The sequence below is a fragment of the Eleutherodactylus coqui genome, chromosome 5, assembly GCF_035609145.1.
Source record: "Eleutherodactylus coqui strain aEleCoq1 chromosome 5, aEleCoq1.hap1, whole genome shotgun sequence".
Classification (NCBI taxonomy): domain Eukaryota; kingdom Metazoa; phylum Chordata; class Amphibia; order Anura; family Eleutherodactylidae; genus Eleutherodactylus; species Eleutherodactylus coqui.
This window is the reverse complement of record NC_089841.1, coordinates 77,035,493-77,059,391: the sequence shown is the minus strand read 5'-3', so window position 1 is coordinate 77,059,391 and position 23,899 is coordinate 77,035,493. Positions and strand designations below refer to the sequence as shown.

Sequence of the window (23,899 nt, the reverse complement as noted above, 5' to 3'; positions counted from 1 at the left end):
GAAAACTGATTGAAGGAATGATGGATGGCAGTAAGCACAGGGCAGTTCTGGAGGAAAACCTGTTTCAAGGTGCAAAAGATGTGAGACTGGGTCGGAGGTTTACCTGCTAGCAGGGCAATGACCCTATACATGCTGCTAAAGCTGCACCAGAGGGGTCTAAGGGGAAACATAGAAATGTTTTGGAATGGCCCAGTCAAAGTCTAGACGTCAATCAAATTGTGAATCTGTCACGCAACTTAATAAAATAATAATAAACTTATTCCACAGCCCTTTAAGCTAATTTATTTATTACCCCCACCAAACTGGTTACTCATTTTACCAACCTCAGAAGGATGGAAACCTGAGTGAGCCTTGACCCAAGTACCTGAACCATGCAGGGATTGAACTTGGAACCTTCAGGTCATGACTGCATACTGCTGCCTTAACACTCTGCACCACACAAGGCTCATTGAAGTCTGATGGACACCAACACCACACATCTAACTTGAAGGAGTTGAAGCAGTCTTGCCTGGAAAAATAGGCAACAATCCCAGTGTTAACATGCGTTAAGCTAACAGAGACATACCCCCAGAGACCTACATCTGTAATTACAGCAAAAGGTGGTTCCACAAACTATTCACTTTCAGGGGATAAATACTTACGGCTCACTCACACAATCGTGATTTTGCGTTATTACATTTCTCATATGTTTTTGGCTACAAAAGTGCCTTCCTTCAAGGTTTTAGAACATACATAGTTAACAAGAAAAGAGTTAATAGTCAGGCAAAGGACTTATGAATCACTGTGCCTGATCATAGACAGAACTGTAGCCCCTCCTGAGCTTATCTGTGTTCTCGGTGCAGGGAAGAAATAAGAGTTTGCAGCTAGGGCAATACTGTAGCCTGGAGAGATCAGTAACTGTGGGTCTCAGATAAGTAGACAACTCACTACCCTGGAATTAACCCAATCACTGTCCTAGACCCAGAGATATTTTGACAGTAACCCCCTCACTGTCCTAGAATACTAGGGATTCTGACATCAACCCCTTCAGAGCCCTAGACCATTAGATATACATGTATTAACCCCATTACTGCCCTAGACCACCAGGCATGTGAATAATAGCCTTCACTGTGCTAGATTTGGATGTTCTTTAATACCTTTTTTTCTGGATGCTATGTGGTCCTGTATATCTAGCTGCATTATAGCTAATAATTAGGATGGTGCATGTTAATGTTTATTTTAGGCAGCTCTCTATTGTCTTGGTTAGAGGGAACAATGATCAAGTCCCTCACTGCCCCACTCACCAGGTACAAAGGCTTTGAACAGAAGATTGGTAGCTCTGCAGCTTAAAGTTCTGGGCAAGCTGTGGTCAGAATGAGAAGTTGCGTGGAGGTGAGGGAGGGCCCAAACTGAACGTTTGTACCCATGAGTCTCTAAATAAACCTTCACTGCTGGGGGCCAGGAGTAGCACTAAGCAGTGAACAACTGTGAAAGGGGTGCAATGCTAAACCAGTGCTACAGCCCCATCATTCTTAGAATGGTGGTGGTCTCGGCAACTGAACTCTTACTGATCAGAAAGTGATAGCAGATGGCAGCAAAGTGACATCTTAAAGGGGTTACTGTGAAGGAAAACTTCTTTAGGATATGCTTTTTTAGAATGGGAATAAACTTGTTGGTAGCATACAGTCATTACCCACAGTGTTAACTGAGCCTAAAAGGATAGAGGGAATCACAAGAGACAGTTTTAAGGGGCCATATTTTTAAGGAGCCCAATGACACCTGCCACAAATGAGCAGTTGGAAAGATAGAGACCTTTTGCAGTCTATGTTCACGTTTGTTGCTTCAGTGAAAGCACAGTATTCATGATGCTACACAGGCACAGTGTTGAGCTTGCTACACAAGTATAGGACCCAGCATGCATCTAGGATTTTACTTACATATAGCAATCAGTCTGCAACACAATTATGAGTCCCAGTATAGTATCAAGCATAAGATTCACCGTGCTGCTCATACATCGGTTCCAGCCTACTACACAAGTAAAAGAGCTTAAAAGATGTTCAAGCATAGGATTTAGTCTGCAAGACAAATATAGTTTCCTGATATACAAGTACGGCATGTAAGACCCAACACGGACCTGTACTGAAGAATAGGGTTCATCATTTTTCACATGCTTAAAGGGGTTGTCCCGCGAAAGCAAGTGGGGTTCAGCACTTCTGTATGACCATATTAATGAACTTTGTAATGTACATCGTGCATTAATTATGAGCCATACAGAAGTTATTCACTTACCTGTTCCGTTGCTAGCGTCCCCGTCGCCATGGTGCCGTCTAATTTCAGTGTCTAATCGCCCGATTAGACGCGCTTGCGCAGTCCAGTCTTCTCCCTGGTGAATGGGGCCGCTTGTGCCGGAGAGCTGGTCCTCGTAGCTCCGCTCTTGTGTTTTCCGTGTTTTGGTGACATAATACATGTCAATATTGGTCTCCAGAGGACATTAATTACATCTTGTTCTGACGTGTTGGTGACATCTATAAATGACGCCGTACATGTGCACTACAAGAACATAACCCAACATAACCCTATGCTTGTTTAGTATTCTAGATCATATACTTGTTTTGTAATCCTATGTTTATGATGCATGCTAAATCCTATCTTTGAGTACCATGTTGGGTCCTACAGTATACTTATATAGCATGTTGGATCCAATGCTTGAGTACATTGTAAGTGCCTAAGTGTGTATAGTAGACTGGATTTTATACTTGCAGGCTGAATCTTAAAGGGGTTGTCCCGCGCCGAAACGGTTTTTTTTTTTATTCAATAGGCCCCCCGTTCGGCGCGAGACAAACACAAGGGATGGGTTAAAAAAAAAAACAGTTTAGTACTTACCCGAATCCCCGCTCTGCGGCGACTTCTTTCTTACCTTAGCAAGATGGCCGCCGGGATCTTCACCCACGATGCACCGCGGGTCTTCTCCCATGGTGCACCGTGGGCTCTGTGCGGTCTATTGCCGATTCCAGCCTCCTGATTGGCTGGAATCGGCACACGTGACGGGGCGGAGCCAGAACGCCGCTTGTGCCCAGACCGACCAGAAGGGAGAAGACCCTTCTGCGCAAGCATGTCTAATCTGGCGATTAGACGCTGAAATTAGACGGCACCATGGAGACGGGGACGCCAGCGCAGGGAAGGTGAGTATATAACTTCTGTATTGCACATATTTCATGCACGATGTATATTACAAAGTGCATTAATATGGCCATACAGAAGTGTATAACCCCACTTGCTTTCGCGGGACAACCCCTTTAAGGATAGGATTTAACATGCATCACATGTATAGGATCTAGCCTGCAACATAAATATATGATATAGGATGCTACACAAGCATAGGATTCAGCTTAACAAATATAGGATACAGCCAGCTATACAACTTTAGGCACCAAAAAGGTCTTCCACCATAGGATCTAGTCTGCTACGGTATACAAGTATTCTGTAGGACCCAGCATGGTACTCAAGAATAGGATTTAGCATGCATCACATGTATACAATCTATCCTGACAGACAAATATATGATCTAGGATGCTTCACAAGTATAGAAGGCAGCATGGTACTCAAGAATAGGATCCAGCATGCATCACAAATATAGGATACAACCTACAACACAAACCTATAATCTAGGATGCTACGCAAGCAGAGGATCCAGATTGCATCACATGTATAGGATCCAACTTGCAACACAAGAATATGATCTAGGATGCTGCACAAGCAAAGGACCCAGCATGGTACTCACTATAGAATTCAACATGCATCACAGGTACAGCATCCAGTCTGCTATAGAGACCTTCCACACAGGACAGAATTAGTCGTTTCTGCATCACAATGTTATCCCTATGAGGCTTAAATTCCTATTAAAATCCGCGCCTCTTTACTTCAAAACTGCAAGATCTGCTGCGGAATGAAAGCCGTCTAGCGGAATCATTGTAGCGGACTTCTACCATACCATATATGTAATTCCGCATTTAAAGTCTGCGTAAAAAAGTGCAAGAAATTTCGCAGAATGCATTCTGCAGTTAAGAAGAATGCAACAAACTCCGCACTAATTGACAAATTCTGCCCTGCATCCTGCGGATAATTGGGTCCTGTCTTAAAAAGGTCCCATACAGGCATAGGACCCAGCGTGATGGGTTACACAGGTATAGCATGTATCCTACAACACAAGCTAGGATGCTACCCAAGAACAGGACCAGCAAAGTAACAAAGCCTTGTGCTACAGAATTCTCCAATTCCTGCTGCTCAGGATCCAGTTGAGCTTCCTTCATTTCCAATACAGCTTCCAGATAAATTGGGACTGAGTAGACTGTAGTGTTATGAGTCAGGGCACACACTCCATATTCCCACACACATCTCATCTGTGTGCCTACCCCACATTGTGGGTGTGCCTCAGTGGGAGGCAGTGTCTGTGCTTCCAGGGTTAATATGCCTGTGTGTACAGTGTCTGCAGCTGTACATCCACTCACTGCAGCCTCTCCCCCTCCTCTCTGTGTCTCTCCTGCCTCTTTCTACCTCTCTCTCCTCCAGTGTCTGCTCCTCTCACTCTCTCCCTCTCACTGTGAGCAGCTGATTATTGTTATTATTCACTCCCTCTCTTTATTGCACTGACAAGCGGGGGAGGATTTCAGCAACTCAGTCTATTGTCGAGAGGGGAAATTGCAATAAAACAGCAGCAGCAGCAGGAGCAGAAGAAGAAGAAGCAGCAAGCAGCAGCAGCAGCAGAAGCAGAAGCAAGCCTCTTCCTCCTCTTCCTCCTCCTCCTCTAACAACATCTTGAAGAAGAAGAAGCTTGGGCTGACATAAAAGATACAAAAAGGCTGGTTTATTTATTATCATTGCTTTATTATTATACACTGAACTGGGGGAAAATAAAGCTGCTTTCCCAGGGATTTATTTCATGGGGATGTGTTCAAGGCAAGAGAGGATTCAGAAGGATATTGACATTGTCATTCAAAAGTGCAAGGCGGAGAAGGACTGCCTGTTTTCAGGTGAGTTATTGCATATGGAGAGATGGCAACATTGTAACCATTGTGCTTCTAATTTTGGCTTGCTCCGATCATGTCAGATTCTTTGTCTCAATGGAGATGCACACATTGCAATTCAGCTCCATGACCATGCTGATAAAAGGAAATGTGCTTGCAAATGTGATGGCTTCAGTGAATGCAAGAGCTGAATGCACTTTATCATCTATCTATCTATCTATCTATCTATCTATCTATCTATCTATCTATCTATCTATCTATCTATCTATCTATCTATCTATCTATCTATCTATCTATCATCACTATTGGGTTGCATGCATTGACAGTTGTCATAGCACCAGTGCACTTGTTGAAATGGGGTTTCCTGCATGTTAGGGTGTCTGCAAGGAGGTTGCTGGGATCTGGGAAGATAACACTTGATGTTCTTTTTTTTTTGTTCTATCCTTCAGATTTCAGATACTCGGACAATACTTTCACCTTTACCTTCCTTGGAGGTTCCAAAAGGTAAATTGTTTAATTTCATTTCCTTAATGACATGCTCATGTTATGCATTGGACTGTGTTGCCATGACACCATCTCTTCTCAGGTTGCTGGCGAAAGGCTGTAACAACAGACATGTTAAGTGTTATAACCGCCGAAATGTAAAGCAGAAGCAGGATATGAAAGGACAGGGACAGTATGTTACATATTTGTGCTGCTTTATTGTGGAATGGAAAGATTGTATCAATTTTTTTTGGTTCTTGCTATGTAGAATGTAGGAACAGAGCAAGTAATGCATATTGTCTGTCGGATAGCATTCCTATTTGTACTGATATTATTGCTAATGGTATTTATTAAGGAGTTCCTCTGTGCTTAGTCCAGGTGATAAGGTCATGTTGTATGGGGCACAAAAGTTGCAATCTTTAAAAAAAGACATTGAGGCGTTCTGTGGCACAACTGCATGGCGACATCACTCCGCACAAAAGCTGCAACAGTCAACCTGCAATAGGAATCAGTTGTGAATTGGAGCACAACTGTACATGTGAGCACTAAAAAGTGCACAACCTGAGTTGTGCGTCAAGATTACATCAGGCATATGATTCCAGAAGTGGCCATGTAGCCTCTGAAAGGAACCTGTCATCAACTGTAAGCATCATAAACCTAAGGTATACTGTAGTGCTTATAGTAAGGGGATGTGGAGTCAGGGGAGCCTTTTTTTCATACTCCCCCGGGCTGCCTTTCCTGCAGTTTCACACCCGTGAAGTCAGCGCCCGCACAGCGAGCGTGACTCTTTTCAGAAGTCTATGTGCGCATATTTTCATTCACCTTTATGGGAGTGCAGGTGCACAGCCTTCTGAAAAGAGTCAAACTGACTACTCTCATGCTGACTTTGCCAGGCGACAAATGGTGGACCTAGTGGGTATGAAAAGAGGCTCCCTGGACTCCACGTCACCTAAACTATAAGCATCATAACTTGGTTTACGGTGCTTATAGGTGATTACAGATTTTCTTTAAATGGGGCCTATTGTATACAGTAATGATACCCTATAGACTGCTAATAAAAGGGCTTTCTGAGATGTTCTCCATCTGGTTTTTGAGTATGTAGGTAGCAGGTTTTTGTGTGATGTCTCGCTTATAGATTTAGTGCTTCTACGTACCAGGCCAACACTTCCTGGATGGCAGTAGGGAGTATGTAACAGTACAGCGGTATTATTATATCTTGACGCCACCAGGAAGACCTGGTGGAGACAAGACTGACAGAGGGGTGATGCCCCCTGTACCTCATTGGCTGCAGGGAATGCTCCCCCTGCAGGTCCTGGCAGCCCACTAATCTGCTGCTGTCCTGGCTCGCCTTGCTGATGGAAGTTCCCAGCTGCTGCCCCGCTGGGGCTGTAAGTATCTGTGGCCGTCAACCGCTGCTGCTGCCGCTATGCGTTAGGTCCCTGCTCCCGCTGTATTTGGTCCCTGTTGTCCTGGCTCCTGGCCCTAAAGGAAGGTCCCTGCTGCTCCTGTAACTGTGCATGGGCTCCCCGGGGCCACGATACCCTCCTGCACATACCCATACCCACACCAGGAATCGGATTCCCTGCAGCCAGGAATAAAGAAGGAGCCTTCCCCTCCCCCACTGTCTTTCACTGCAGAGGCTTCCCCGCTGGTGCCGGCGCCCCCCCTCTCCGGGAGCTGAAACAGTGGGCACCTAACACACCACTGCAACAGCAGTGGGGGATGGCCACAGATACTTACAGCACCAGCGGTGCAGCAGCGGCCAACTTCCATCAGCATGGCGAGCCGGGACAGCAGCAGATTAGTGGCCTTCCAGGACCTTGCAGGGGAGCGTTGTCTGCAGCCAATGAGGTACAGGGGGCGTCACCCCACTGTCAGACTTGTCTCCACCAGGAGTTCTTGGTGGCTTCAAGATACAATAATACCCAGTACAGCTACCCAAAGCTCTTGACTGACAGTAGTATGGGGTGTTGTGCAAATCAGAAAGTTTGTGCCCTTTCCCAGTGTTGGCCTGTGACTGCATCTGTTACATCTTATATGTAATCCACATTTGACACTTTTCATCTTTTTTTTTAAGGGCTTTTCCGGAACTCACATATTGATGACCTATTCTTAGGAAAAGTCATCAATATCAGATTGGTGGGGATCCGATTCCTGGCACACACGCCAACCAGCTGTTTGAATACCAGACTTTATTGTATGCTGGGCACAGCACCATAGCGGCCAACCTTAGCAATACATGATCTGTGTGGTTGCACAGTACGCCACTACTAGCTTGTAGGAGGGGGTACTAGGTAGATGTAGACTGGGGGCAATCGCCGCCTTACTTCTGCCCGGCCGCAGTCTTGTATAGCTACATGTACCCTCCTCCTGGCTCTGTCTCCACCCCTCTGATGTTTTGAGGTGCTGCTATCAGTCCCTTAGCACCCCCACAACACAATTGTTTAGTCCTGCTACTGTATTTATATTATGAGCTTAGTTTTGGTACTGCATCTATGTACAGAGGTTAGTTTGTGCTGCATTCATGTTATGAGCTTGGTACTGGCATTTATATTATGGATTTGGTCCTCGTACATTATGTATTCCCTGAGCTGTTCTCGTTCATGTATGCTCTGATCTTACTTAATTACGCACTAGCAGAATACAGGCATACTGTCTATTAGAGCAATATAAGTTTTTTTGTTTTTTTTTTAATTAAAAAAAAATCTTCATAGGGTGCCATCTAACCCAACGCCAGCAATGTCTGGTGTTACAGCTGTATCCCATTCACTTGAACAGGACTGAGCTACACAAAGGCCATCTGACTGATGTACCTGATGAAGAGGCTGCAGCACTTACCTGAACGTTGCAACACCTTAAAACAGCTGATTGATGGGGTACTGGGAGTCAGAGCCCCCATTAGTTTAAAGTTAATGGCACGTCTCAAAGATAGCTCTTGTGTACTAAAGGGTGGCGTAAGACGGCCGTGTTTCAGTTCGTTTTTGTGCGCAATAGAATCCTGCATGCAAAACGCAAAGTATAGAGCCTATTGATTTCATTAGGTTCACTCTCACCTCTTCCTTTTGCTCCTGCGGGTGCTAAAAAGTAGGACCTGCTCTATTCTGTGCGTATTTGTGCACCAAATAGCCCCATAGAAGTCTATTGGAGGTTTGTGTATGGGTATGCACACAATGATACCCAACATCATTGATACCTCATTAGGCTAATTAGCCATTTAAATTAGGGTGGGGTGGTTCCCCTGCCTGTGTGAATGAGTTTTGCCTGTGCAAATACAAACAGTATTTACGCAGATATGCATGCAAAATACGCTCATTTTGTGTGCAGAAAAGTTTTGCAGGAGCGAGTGTATATAGAGTTACACTTAGCTGACACCGACCTAACGCCTCTGTCACACAACCGTATGCATTTTTATGCTTGGCCATATGTGGTGAAAAATTGACAGAAAGAATTGCCATGATTAAATCCCGATCCTAATTAGTGTGTTATCAGCCATTCACATGGGCGGCTGTCGCGTGATGGCAAAAAAATACACTGCAGCGCTGAAATCCCTCGGTCTGCAGAAATCCTCGAAATAATTACTAAGGCTTTAAATAGAGCCAGCTGTATTCTTTTCTGAGCGTTGGATGCTGGAAAACTCCCGCCCCCTCCCTTTTTTTTCAGTTCCCATGGGAGCTTCCATTTCTCTATGGGAGTTTCCATCTATGGGAGCTTCTAGCATTATTTCGGCAAAAGATAGGGCAAGACCTATCTTTTCACACGCCGTAAAAAATCTGTCACCGTTTGGTCACCGTTGTCTTAATTTTCCCGTTGTGATTTTTTTAAGTGTCCAAAAATCGTTCATCTTAAAGAATACATTGCAATCCAATGCTTCAGAGAGTCGCTGCTACAATAGCTGCGTATATCCGGTCGTGTGAATAAGGCTTCAGTCCCAGAAAAAAAAAAAAACATCTAAGCTTATACCTTCCGTGACTTCTACACAGTGAAAATGGATGCATGTGTGATGTCAGTTCAGATGTGTGAGCTTTCAGTGCGTGTGTATATATATATATAGAAAGCGACTTTGTAGCACTCTTTAGCCGGGAATGGGGGGGAGGGGAGGGGGCTGCATTAAAAAAAAACAAACAAGGAACAGATACATCACCTAACAGCCGCTGCCACACTTTTCCGCAGCTGCCTGGCACTCATCTTCAGTCATCATGTAATTCTTCCTGTTCCAGGGTTTGAGAAACCCCACCTCCAGGAAGCGCTGCCTTCTGATTGGCTCTAAATCTGACTTTAGCGTCTGTGATTGCAGATCAGCATTGTGATTTGTCCTTTTTGACAGGGTGTAATGTTGCAATTCCCAAAGTTTTGCTGGGTTCTTATGGGTAATCTATCAGTTTCTGTAATACCTTGAAAAGCTAACCTAGTGGTTACAATGCAGTCTGATACTGGAATGGAATTAAATATGTATAACCAGTTATTATGGTGTGTTCACATTCGCTAGATTTGTTGCAGAAATTTCCACGATTATCCAATTCATACGAATGGGATTTCCACATACTGCAGAAAGAACCAAGTTCAGATGCAGGATTTTCAGTCACAGAAATCTATGGATATACGATTATTGTCCACTAATGGTGTTAGGGTTGTCACCTTTGTCTGCATTGATAAAACACCATTATATCCTGTAGTTTACAATGTATTAAGCACTGCGGAGAGAGAACAGTGAACTCTCTCAAATCTCTCTAGCTTTTTGACAACTAAAAGTACCCATATACCTTCACTAGCTGTCGCCCAAATGTTTATTTGGCTGACAGCTCTTTCTTCCCCAAAGTCCTCCACTTTTAGGTGATACTCAAGGGGTATCGAAGCCTCATCAGTCAGATATGCCTAATTCGCCAATGCACCGGAGAATACAGCGTGAAATAGACACTTGGCGTTTCTATATTCGCTTCCTTCTCTCTGAAGCTCTTTATTGAGTAAAAGTGTATATAGAAAACCACAGTGTAGCGCAAGCTGATCATGAACAGACCCCACCTGCCTGGCATCGTATAACAGAGGGGATAGGTTTACGCAACTTAGCAATATTCCTAAAATTATTCTAAAAGTTACAATAGACGTGTCAGCTGCTTTATCTCAAGTTTACATGTGAATATATAAAATTGCTAAATACTGAAATTGGCAATTATCTTATCTGATAGAGCCTCACCCAGTCTCTCCCACTACTGACTTCTGTTTTTGACTAGATTCACAAGTAATGGGCCATTCATACGTAACAATTATATACAAAATTCGTTCATGTGATCGCTCACTATTCGTTCTCAAGTCGTTATCGCTGACTTTCAATCAGCATGAAAACTATCGCTGGATTGCAGGCTTCTCGTTCTGTGTAAATGACACCCGCGTTCGTGTAGTCGTTTAGCCAACTGTCGTCCCATGTAATAAGGCCATTAGTTATGACCCTGAAATAAAATAATGTGTCAAACACTATTATAGGTTTCTTTTACAATAGTATCTCCCAAGAAGAACAAAAGGATCAAGTGTTGAACTTCAATGTGCTACTCCTTCAGTTCCCCTGACATCATCAGTCAAGAAAAAGTCAGGACCTTCCCCCCACAATGCATATACAACAGTTGGACGGTCCCACAGAAATTGGCGGATTCAGATGACTTTTCTCAAATGTGTATGGGGGCTTTTAGTTTTTGATTATGAATTACCTTGGAGCATGTCAGTCCTTAGCTATGTGTGACTTGTTCAGTCACACAGGGTATCGGCCTCCAGTTTGTAGGGGGGCACCAAGTGGATGTAGTCTGTCTGGCCAGGTGATCTGTATGGCAGCATCTTGTGCTGCTACATGAATCATCCTCCTCCTGGCTCTGTCTCCTTCCTTCAAAGGTTCTGAGGCGTTGCAGCAACATAATCGCTTATCTCTGATACTGTATTAATGCACTGAGCTGTTCTAGTACTACATTTATGTACTAAGCTTGATTCTGGCATTGTATTTATGTTATGACTAGCTGATATACTCGGCTTCGCCCGAGTTAATTTGGTACTGGTGTTTATCTGGTGTTCACATGGAAAATCTTATGAAGTCGTGGTTACTTTGGAGATACTGGCATCAGGAAGTGAGAGAAGTAGATTACGTATGTAAAATTTGGATGCTAATTCTTTTGCCATTAGAATTGAATAATTGAGTTGGGACCCATTAACTTTTCTTATTTATGACATAATCAATGTTCGTGCCAAATTTCAAGTTTCTATGACATCGGGAAGTGAGAGAATTAGTTTACGTACGTAAAATTTGGACGCTAATTCGTTTGCGCTAGAATTGAATAATCGAGTTGGAACCCATTAACTTTTCCTATTTTGGACATAATCTATGCTTGTGCCAAATTTCATGTTTCTACGACATCGGGAAGTTGAAGACTTAGTGGCGAGTCAGTCAGTGAGTGAGTTAGTCAGTGAGGGCTTTCGTCTTTATATATATAGATTTTAGTTCTGGTGCTGCATTTATGTACTGAGCTTGTCCCTGACAGTATTAATTCCCTGAGCTATTCTGGTGTGGATATGCTTTCTGTATGAGCAGACCCTTAGAGTGGAGAGAGCAGAAAAAAACGCCTCGTGCCTGGTAAAATGAAAGATGCGCTCTGATTGGCTGCTATCGGCTAAGTTTTCTTTTTTAGACGGCTTTCAGAAATCTGCACCAGTGACTGTCGTGGGTGGGGAGAGGCCAGCATGGCCTGCCTCCGTGACTCTGAGCTCAGCTCCAAGTGGAACTTCATTTACCTGGTGACAGAATCCCTTTAAGTTGTCTTCAAGGCCAATGTTAGCTTTATTGGTGGCCTATCAGTAAGAGAGGTTATCAATAGTAGATTGGTGGGGTTCCCTTGCCAGGGAACTGGCCAATTAGCTGTTCACTGAGACAGACAGCTCTGTTCTCACTGCAGTGGCCATCCTTAGTATTATATTGAAGTGAATGGGAACTTGGTCTGCAATACCAAGCCTGGCCACTGAAGTGGGAACAGAGCTGTCTGTTTGCTGCATAAATCAGCTCATTATAAGGGCACACAGACCCCGTAAACAGTTGATCCTCAGGGGTCCCATGTGGCAGACCTCCACCAATCTATTATTGATGGTCTACCCTGCAGATCATTCGTCTTCAATGCAGTATCATCATTGTTGGCAAAACATCCCCAGTTTACAAAGAGAGATCTGCTGCCGATAATAATAACAGCCAATTGATCATTGGCACATGGGCCAGCAAATGATTGGGCAAACGAATGTTTGGCCATGTATAGCAGCCACTTTCGAGTGCTGCTGCTTGCACCACAGAACACTTCAGTATGGTATTTCATAGTAGTTGCAGTAAGTAAAGCTTTTTCTTTTTTCCCCCTTTCTTTGGAATTACTTTTCAGGATGCATAACATTACTGGGTAATTGCTGAACAAGCCTACAGCTAAAATGGAAGTTATGTGTGTTTGCTGATTTTGATTGTGAGGATTTCATAGCACGGGAGACAATATTCTTGCCTTACATTTATTTTGCAAGTGGTAATAATTTAGAAAGCTAGGCCGCTCATCTTGATTTGTGTTTATTGCCGCTCATTTACAGAGGATTAGATTTGTAGCAACTTCTTCGGGTGTTAAAGGAAAGACAGGAAGTAAAGGAAGCAAAGCTACATCTGATATATAGAAATTTTTGCTGTGGTTTTTTGGAGCTGGGTTGGCCTTTAGGTTGGCTGGTTGGTGCCCTGTGCAATACCTCCTATTGTCACCTCCCACTAGCGTACCAAGTGTGGGGTCACGCTCTGGGTGATCGAGCCATCACGACTAGTGACTCCCACTCAAGTAAGGGAGATGGAATAAATCCTCCACAGTGCCACCTATTGAAAGGCAGCAGTCCTTCAAGCCAAAGTCAGACTTTTTATACAAGTCTTGTTACAATGACTGGGAATTAAAAGCGTTTCTGACCCCCATCCCAGGCCTCTCACTAGCAAAGCCAGACTCCTACTGTACACTGATGAAGGGCAAAAACCCTGAAACAGCTGTATGTACATGGAGTCTGGCTTTACTTGTAATTCCCGGTCATTGTAACAAGGCTTGTATAAAAAGTCTGACTTTGACTTGAAGGAATGCTACCTTTCACTAGGTGGCACTGTAGAGGATTTATTCCATCTCCCTTATTTGCATATTACCCAGAGGAGCGTGCATGGCCATTTGAGTCTCCTTACTTAGTTTATAGTTGCTCTCCCTAAGGAGAAAAGATAGCGTTTCTGACCCCCGTCCCAGGCCTCTCACTAGCAAAGACAGACTCCTACTGTACACTGATGAAGGGCAAAAACCCTGAAACAGCTGTATGTACATGAAGTCTGGCTTTGCTTTTAATTCCCGGTCATTGTTACAAGGCTTGTATAAAAAGTCTGACTTTGGCTTGAAGGAATGCTGCCTTTCAATAGGTGGCACTGTGGAGGATGTATTCCATCTCCCTTATTTGCATATTACCCAGAGGAGCGTGCATGGCGATTTGAGTCTCCTTACTTAGTTTATAGTATATAGTTGCTCTCCCTAAGAAGAAAAGATAGCGTTTCTGATCCCACTCAAGTGGGATGGTCCTTTCGAAAATAAATTGTAACAGTAGGATTAATATGATCATAGATTTAATGATCCTCCAGTCATCGAACAAAATGTATTCTGAGATTGGAGAGGGAGGAGTAGTATTACCTGCTGCTGTCCCTTTGTGCTGTTGTCCCCAGATCTGATGAATCCCGTAGCCTCTGTTCACATTTCCAAGATGGCGGGACTACTCCTTTCACTACGTGTTGTGTAAGAGGATGAAGTTTAATTATCTTTATTATTATATTATTCTGTATCTTTAAGAGTGGGCAGGAACAGAAGAGTCGTTTGAAGCTGGAAAAGAACCGAAAGTGGTTGTTGGCTGGTTTGCAAGGGATGGGTGTTGCGGTAGGAGCATCTCCTAAAACACTGTGTGGGTTAAACAGTAGTAGCCTTCTAGACTGTTGCCCTCCCAGTAACAAACTTATGTTGAAACCGTTAAGTGGTGACCTCTGTTCTGCTGGTGAGACCGGACTGTAAAGCGGATAGCCCAATTACACAAGACCGGTTCCTCCGTTCTTCTCTTGTTTCCAGTTGTCCTGTATTAATAGGCTCAAAGACTGAGTTCCTGTTATCTTGTTTGTCGTTGAAAAGAAACCCAGTTATTCCTAAAAAAAAATGGCTATGCCTCCGGTGTTTCTGACCTACCCACTGACCCTTCAGTGCTCTCTGAGCCTTGTTCAGCATGTGGCCTTCCATGGAACCGGTTTGGCCAGAAACCAGCCATGAGTCATGGGATAAAGAGACCATAACTTGCCCTGGGGTCTGCAAAGTTTAACCTCTAGCCTCCAACTCTCTATAATAATAATAATAATAATAAAAAACTTTATTTGTATAGCGCCAACATATTCCGCAGCGCTTACATAGACAGGGGGGAATACAGAAAGACAAAATACAAACATTACAGAACCACGGTTACATATAGTAATCAGTTGATGGAAACAATAGGGGTGAGGGTCCTGCTCCAACGAGCTTACATACTACAAGTAATGGGGTGATACAGAAGGTAAAGGGGCTGGAGATGTGCATGGTATGGCGAAGTGTGAGCGATGTTATACACATAGACAATGGTCAGACATTTAGCCGTGTGACGGCAGAAACGGTGTGACTGCAGGAGGGGTTTATGATGGCTAGCAGGGATTGCAGTCAGTAGGTCAGGGAGCATGTTATCAGGCGGAGTACAGAGAGGTTTTTTTCTTAGGGAATGCGGTATGCCTCCCTGAAGAGGTGCGTTTTTAGAGCACGCCTGAAGTTCTGCGAGTCCTGGATTGCTCGGGTAGCCTTTGGTAGTGCGTTCCAGAGGACAGGTGCTGCTCTGGAGAAGTCTTGGAGGCGGGAATGAGAAGTTCGAATGAAAGGGGCACTCAGTCTGGTTTCATTAGCAGTGCGGAGAGCCCGGGCTGGTTGATGGATTGAGATAAGGGAGGCGATATAGGGTGGCGCTGCACTGTGGAGGGCTTTGTGGATGAAGGTAGCGAGTTTGAATTGAATTCTGTATTTAACGGGCAGCCAGTGCAGTGACTGGCACAGGGCAGAGGCGTCTGAGTAGCGGCTGGACAGGAAGATGAGCCTGGCTGCCGCATTCAGGATGGACTGGAGAGGGTAGAGTCTGGTGCAGGGGAGGCCGATCAGCAACGAGTTGCAGTAATCGAGCCGGGAGTGGAGGAGGGCGACAATAAGCGTTTTTAACGTCTCCACAGTGAGAAAAGAGCGGATTCTTGCGTTCTTGAAGTGCAGCTGACATGTTCGGGCCAGAGATTGGATGTAGGGGGCAAAAGAGAGATCAGAGTCAAATATGACCCCAAGGCAGCGGGCGTGTTGTCTAGGAGTTATGGTGGCGCCACACACTGAGATGGAGATGTCAGGATGAGGTCAGTTAGTGGAGGGCGGAAATACCAGTAAGTCAGTTTTAGAGAGGTTTAGTTTTAGGTAGAGAGAGGACATAGTGTTAGAGACAGCGGACAGACAGTCGGTGATGTTTTGGAGGAAGGGTGCAGAGATGTCACGGGCAGAGGTGTATAGCTGGGTGTCATCAGCGTACAGGTGGTATTGGAGGCCAAAACTCCTGATGGTTTGTCCAATAGGGGCTGTGTAGATAGAGAAGAGAAGGGGGCCAAGGACCGAGCCCTGGGGGACCCCAACAGCAAGGGGAAGAGGAGGGGAGGTAGAGCCAGCAAAGGAGACACTGAAAGAGCGGTCAGATAGGTAAGAGGAGAACCAGGAGAGGGCAGTGTCCTTTAGGCCAATGGAGCGTAGCATACTGAGGAGGAGTTTGTGGTCAACAGTGTCAAACGCTGCAGAAAGGTCGAGGAGGATCAGTAGGGAGTAATCGCCCCTCGATTTGGATACCCTATTAAGGGCAGTTTCTGTCGAGTGTTGAGGTCGGAAGCCAGACTGTAGGGGGTCTAGGAGAGAGTTCTCTGATAAATAGCTTACAAGGCGGGAGTAAACCAGGCGTTCTAGTAGTTTGGAGATGAAGGGGAGGTTTGAGATGGGTCAGTAGTTGGCAGCATCGGTCGCGTCCAGAGTCGGTTTCTTTAACAGTGGGGATATGATGGCGTGTTTGAAAGAAGAGGGAAAGATGCCAGAGGTCAGAGAGAGGTTGAATATAGTGGTGAGATGGGAGATGACCACTGGGGAGAAGGAACGGAGGAGGTGTGAGGGGAGAGGGTCGCTAGCGCAGGTGGTGGGGCGAGCAGAGAAGAGCAATTTGGAGACTTCTTCGTCTGTCGCTGGTCTGAGTACAGACAGTGAGCAGGAGCTAGATGCAGTGCTGACAAGACTAGGGTCAGGGCTAGTCTGGGATTGGGAAGTTATTTCATGACGGATGTAGTCTATTTTCTCTATGATCTGTTACAGTTGCATACTGTGCATTGGTAGTCTCAGGCACTTCATTCTACTCTGATTGGCCAGCGTTGTTCATGTCAGCAGTGCTGGCCAATCAGAGTAGCATGTAGAGTTTTAAACTATGATAGCATTACCAATGTACAGTACGCATTGGGTAGTCTGCAAAGTGTGGTGGCCATCTTGCAGGAATAAAAAAGGGCCCGGGAACAGCAAATCTGGAGGACAACAGCATGAAGGGACAAAGGTAGGTAATATTATTCCCCTCTCTGGATGAAATTTATTTCGGCACCAGAGGGGGCTTCAAAAATTTGAGTTAGGATCTTACGTAAAGAAAAGTGATACATAATGTCATCAAAATAATCCCAATGATCAGCGGATATCCTCCAGGACATTGTGGTCTAATTGTACATGTAGTATAACATGTTGGTCATTCAAATGAATGACTGACCATAAAAGACATGGATGGGCTGGAATATCCAGAGCAAATGCCTCACTTACACAGTGTATCTCTGTCCAATTTCATAGAAGGAAGGGGGGGGGGCTGAGTTGGGGACCCCCTTCGGTGACGTTCTAATAAACAGGCCTACTAAGGTAGCACAGTCATGCAATGACCTAAATAGGAAAAAATAAAAGCAAGTATAAAAATGTGGTTTGTGCTGAACGTCCTGTACGAATTTCAGCACAAACTTTATGTACTAGGGTTTTTTTTATGTCACTCCATTTCTTATTGTAATGAGGCTTTAAAGTGACATGCATTTGACTGTCTGCTCCACAGCGACGTCTCTGAAGCATGAAGCGTGAAGACTTGTTAAGTGTTGTCATTAAGCTGTATATAATTTGTGTAGAAAGTGAAAGCTTTATACTTGTTTGTTTTCTCCTCGTTGTCTTTCACTTTTAATTTCAAGCATTTACTCTAAACTCGCTGGCGGCATCAATGACTGGAATTCATGGCATCATTAGGGAAGTATGGGTTTGTGACCATGAAACTATTTCTACTTGCTTCCGAATGTCTGCTGGACCTTGGCACCGGTGATTAGATGTGGTGGAATTGATTTGCCAAGCTCGAGAGTCACAACAAATCATAGTGATTCACATTTTAGGTAATCAATGGTGAATAGAAATTTTATAGATTTGCTCATTAAAGTATTACCCACTTCCGCAGTAATTAGGTTTTTACACTGATGACTTATCCCAGTCCTGGAACCTTCACGATAAGCAGAATAAGGGTCAACCCAGCCGCATAATACTGCGTAACCATCCACCGCACACGCATGGAGGTAGCTGTACCCAGTACAATAGTGAAGAGTCTGTGGTGCATCGGTGAGCACCGCTGTTCTCTCGAACTTCTGACTGGTGGGAGATCTGGGGGGCAAACTTCACCGAATACACATAGGATGGGCCATTAGTGTAAAAATGCAAAAATAAGGCTTATTGGAGACATCAAATAGTATATATATTTACAGAATCACAATGGAGGATATTTATTATGACACACATTTCAACAAATCTACAACTGTAGTGTGTTGGAGTGATATGCGCCATATTCATTAAAGCGGTTTTCTCTAATACTCATTATCTATCCTTATGATAGGTCATCAATATCTGATCAGTGGTGGACCTCCACTCTGGATTTCCACCGATTGGCTGCTTAAAGAGGCCATGGCACTTGGGTAAGTGCCACAGCCTGTTCACTGCTTATTAGGCACAGCGTCATGCATTTTGTAGTGGCGGTTCCTGGTATAGCAGCTCAATAGCATTCATTTGAATAGGACTGAGATGCTCTCCGGCCACGTTATGAATAAATGTGACATCTTTGGCCTTAGAAGAGGCCAAGGTGTTCACCTGAGTGCCGTGGTCTCTTCGAACAGCTGATCAGCAATGGTCATCAATATTGGACAGAAATTTGGCACATCTTGGGTTGCCCTAAAGATGGAAATTGAAATCTATGACTATTATTAGGATTTGCTCTGTAATTTGCACCAGTTTCTGTTCTTAATACTAAATCTGTTGAATTGGAGAAGACCACGCCTATTCCAAGTTAAACCAATCCGCTTTTCTTGACCCTTTTTAAAATTGGTGAGGGCCAAGAAAAGTTGTAAATTATTGCTAACTATGATGTTTGCTATAATTTGCAACTTTCTAACAACGCCTTTCTATTTGTAAATTATATTAGCAACTCTTCAGTAGGCTTTAAAGAGGATCTGTCATGGGATAAAGCCAACAAGGCTGGCTATATAGATCGGCCACCAAGACCCCACTGATTTTATCCACATTTTTTTCTTTCCATATTCATCTCCCTTTGCCTGGATGGGATTTTTTTAGGTCCAGTTCCCGATGCAGTCAGTGTGTCAAATGGTCAGTCCCCACCGCTCACTGCTAATGGGTGACTCTGGTCTTGGTTGACAGTCTGGCATCACCCATCGACAGTGGTGGGGCTCATCCACATGACACATTAACGGCACCAGGAGCCGGACCTGAGATGACACCTGAAGGGAGGTGAATATGGAAACAAAAAGAGGCAATAGTCAGTATGGCTGCGGCTGCAGAGCTATGCAGTCAGCCCTAATAACTTTATCCCATGACAGATTCTCTTAAAGCTCAAGAGATTTGTACTCCTAGATGTAGTGTTCCTTTATTAACCTCTTCTCATTTCAATAAAGATGTCCTAAATCTGCAGTCAAATGTCACAATAATGTAAATTTCCTTCGATCCCTTCTATCTCTCTACAATCATTGCATCTGTCATTCCCCTGTCTGTCATTCTTTTACTGTAGCTCCCATAACAATGCAATAACTTGGCTATAAAGCATCAGAATATCCTGAGGTCAGAGGCGTAACTTGAAGCTCCTCGGCCCCAATGTAAAATTTGTAACAGGGCCCCATCTATAATGCTTTATTCATAGTACTGGGTTCCCTATATGGAGAAGAGGCCTTATAGGTCCCCTAAGGCTTCTGGGTGCGGGTGTAACCATTATAGTTACGCCAGTGCCTGAGGCGTATTAGGCGTTGTTTGCATTGTATTTGCTGTGTACTTTTGCAGTCTCCCAGGTCGTATGTCACTTTTATCCATAGACTCCTGTTCTACCGGTAGAACGTAAAAGAGTGTCCTTTTGGCTTTTGTTGGGCCAGTACACCGCAGTGTACTTTTTTTGCAGCATGGGATAGCCCAGCAGACTTTTTTATTTCATACAGAGGCATTTAGTAAAAAACATATACCATGTAATATACTTTTTTTTTAGCAATGGAAGTCTACACGATGGTCAATGAATTCAACTGTATGCCTATAGCCATCCCAGGAGGTATACATCTGAAAATCCTCCTGACCTAAACCATTGAAGGTCACAATGTGAAGGCAGCTTTACATTGATTTTTCATCTAGTATTATGTTATATTCAAGCTGCAAAATATTGTGCAGAAGTGTAACTTGAACTTCCTGGGCCCCAGAGCAAAATCCGTAACAGGACCCCACACGTACCCTTTATATTACATGTGGTTTCTTATGCGCAGTGAACTTTTGGAGCACCTCAGACACCCAGGCCCGGTTGCAACTGCTACTTCTGCATGCTAGAGACACATTTCATTACACGCTATATAATGTAGAAGACTGGTAACCTATGTGCCTAGACATTTGCTATTGAGGTCTACCTTTTTGAGCTGTTTTTCCATTACACTAAATTTGATAAATCTCCCCAACTGTCTCTACGAAGCACCCCCTCAGGTTGCACATAACCTACAATGTTCTTGTTCCTGCACGTTCTTCTCGTGTCTGGACTATTTTGTATTCTGAAGCATCTTGATTTCTTGTATAATCTTATTCTTCCTGGTGTCTCTGGATTGGGGGTGGGAGATTTACAGCAGAGTAATATATGCTTGTCTACCATAGAATTACAATGAAAGGTCCCTCTGACCTCTTCTGTATATCTACACTAGATCCATGTACTCAGACGGTGTTCACCTAGAAGGGAAAGGGTGACTGAACATTCACAATCCGTCAAGTACACTGCGGGAGTAGAATTAAGCATTCTATAGATTTAGCATCTAATATCAATGAGAATATGCAGATCATTACTACATTAGATTTGGGGCTTCTACTTGGACTTAACAATTTCTTAGAAGGACCCCTCTAACATAAGCTGGGGTGTTCACTTTTGGGAACCCATATGATTGTCTCTAATTTGCAGAGGAGTGAGGCAGGTGTTCAATTCCCCTACAGCGCCACCACAGGAGAAAGGTAGCATTACACATTTCAAATTGAAATCAATGATCTGCCTATATAATGCATGGAAATACTGGGTCCTCCAGCGTAAGGGCTCTTTCACACGAGCACATAAATGGCAGTGGCGTTTTCACGGCCTTTCCGTATAAGTGCCTGAATGGGTGTTTTTCCGCAATCACGGCCAGAAGTTTCGTGAGCGTTGTTTTTGGCGACAAAATACACCGTACCCCAAAATTTCCTCGCTCTGCCAAAATCCTCGGGATGCCTTCCAATGCCTATATAGAGACACCTGTAAGCTTTCCGCAGCGTTGGACGCTGCATAAATGCCTCCCCCTCCATTCTCTTTCCCTGCTCCCACAGAAGTCTAGAGGACTAGCCAGCGTATATTGGTCAAAAGATAGTTCCAGAACTATCTCTTGGCTGAGCGTATATGCGCCGGCCACGTATATGTTCTATTTTTTACGCTGCCAGCGTATTTACGCGCCGTATATTTGCCCGGGCGTAAAAAAACACGCCATAATGTGCTCTCGTGTGAAAGAGCCTTCAGGCTGACTTTACATGGGCATATTTGCGCCATTCAAAATTTGCATGCGCAATACGCAGGGGATAGAACCCACTGATTTTAATGGGTTTGTTCATATATTTGCTTTTTGTGCACGCATCTGTTCATGCATACAAAAAAAAATACAGCGCGCTCTATTTTTCTGCATATTTGTGCAGCATAGGTACTCATAGAAGTCAATGGGGGGGTGCAAATGCGCAGGCAATGCACAAGAAGATGTATGTGTAAAACACTGCGTAATTCTGTTGGCAAAAGAACCCTTCTGGAACTAATTAGCCATTTCAGTTCGTGCGTCTTTTGTTTCTGCACATGGACCTGTTTTGTGAGCGCAAAAAGTACAGTAAAATACGTGATGCGTGCGCAAAAAGACGTTGTGCATTTCGCAAATACACAGCGCTCAGGTGCATGCAAGTTAAAAATCAAATCATGGTATTTGTATAGCGCCAACTTATTCCGCAGCACTTCTTATTACCCCAGGGCGACAACTTCCTAGGGTGATGAGGGGCAAGGTAAATATAAAAAGTATACCCCTCAACTTTTGGCCTTAGTTTATGGTGCTTATGAGAGGTGTCAGGTTCTGTTTAAGGTGGGGTTCATACGGAGCGGAATTGCTGTGGAATTTCTGTGCGGACCCTCCCATGCGGAAGTTGACTTGCAGCGCGGAATTCAAATCTGCGGCATGTCAATTTTATCACCGTCTCCACTGCTGAATTCACCCACTTTCAGTGAGAGGGTGAATTCCACACAGGAATTTGCGATGAAACCCGGTTCAAAACCCTCACCAAACAGTGCTGGTTTGGAGACAGGCATTCCGCAGTGGCATGTCTACTGCAGACATTCTGCTGGAAATCAGCCCTGTGTGGACCCAGCCTAATTGTTTAAAAATCCCACACTGTATGCTAATTAGATTCAGACTTCACAGTAGGTGTATCCAGACCATACCAGTTCCCCAAAGTCTTCTCTATAACCCAAGCCTACTCCCTTTGATTTATGTGGATGATGTGCCTTATCTTGTCACCGGGCCAGGGAAGATGCCAATGTCACAAAAGTCAGAGTGAAATTGGCGCATAGGCGGTTTATTTTGCCCTTGTGTTGGTAGACTCATCGGGCTCCTATGTGCATGCACTGGTCCCACTTGGACTCCTACTACATTGGTATCTTCACTTTTCAGCGGTTGACATAGGTCAACATCTGCATCAATCAAAGGTGGATCGGCTGGGTTACAGTAGAGACTCCAGTTGGCTGGCATGACCTGAGTATTCTCACCAGACCATTCGGATTTAATAACATACAGCTAATATTTCAACAGTTATTTCCAAAGATATGTGGTGCTAATGAAACATTAGGGGAAAATTCATAAACACTTTTTTTGCCAGGTATTAAAAAGTTTAAAAAAATTGCCCAAATCCCACAATAATCTTTGACTTTTCTGGTTTTCAGGGCAGAATCTGTGACTTTTTTGAAACTGGCATAAATTATAGCAAAATCTATGGTTTTACATGCCGTAGATGTAAAAAAAATGGCCTAAAATGCACAAATGTAATAAGAGGCTTACAGCTCGTATTACATTTGGCATATCTTATTCTGTCGCCACTTATCGAAGACCGGTGTGTAAAATACTGTGGTCTATGATAAATCTGCACACATTTTGGATGCTAATTTTATGACCTACACCATGGTGCTACACTGTGGGTTTGTAAAGCAGACATGCCCTTTAATGAATTTGCTCCTCTTATAAGAACCTTCAAAGGAAAAGGAGGGCTTTCAGTTTCCATATTACATATAGCATAACAATGCGGTAAACCAGCGCACGCACTATTTACTTTATTAATAATGCAAGTTACAGTAGAGTACCAAGTTATCTCTTGTATAATATAGCATAAAGGCATCCATAAAGTACAATGAAATCACGTTAACTGTTCTCTCATTAGCTTGAGAAGTAAGTCGCGTTATTAATACAAGACGCCAGTTGGGGGGCTTTAGATTAATGTTGACAGATGTAGAACAAATATTTTTAGGAAAATAACAAGCAAACTGTGGGCCATCTAATAGCGACATTAATCAGAGACTTTATCCAGATAACAATAGTGATATCGGAGAGATAATTAGCGCAGTAGCTGGATGGAGCTCATGAATAATCAAACACAGAAATGAACTGATCTCCTCACTTGTGCTGAGAATATATCTTCTCACCT

The 23,899-nt window shown here is 43.9% G+C and overlaps 1 protein-coding gene across 1 annotated transcript in view; it reads left to right on the top strand.

The window, feature by feature from the left end:
- The first annotated feature begins 4,464 nt into the window (after window positions 1-4,464).
- PARP8 (poly(ADP-ribose) polymerase family member 8) overlaps window positions 4,465-23,899 on the top strand; it is a 261,740-nt gene continuing 242,305 nt past the window's right edge. The window contains exons 1-2 of the mRNA XM_066602737.1: window positions 4,465-5,009; window positions 5,453-5,507. Of these exons, the coding sequence (XP_066458834.1) occupies window positions 4,919-5,009; window positions 5,453-5,507 (146 nt within the window). The 5' untranslated portion in view covers window positions 4,465-4,918. The remainder of the gene's footprint in view (window positions 5,010-5,452; window positions 5,508-23,899) is intronic.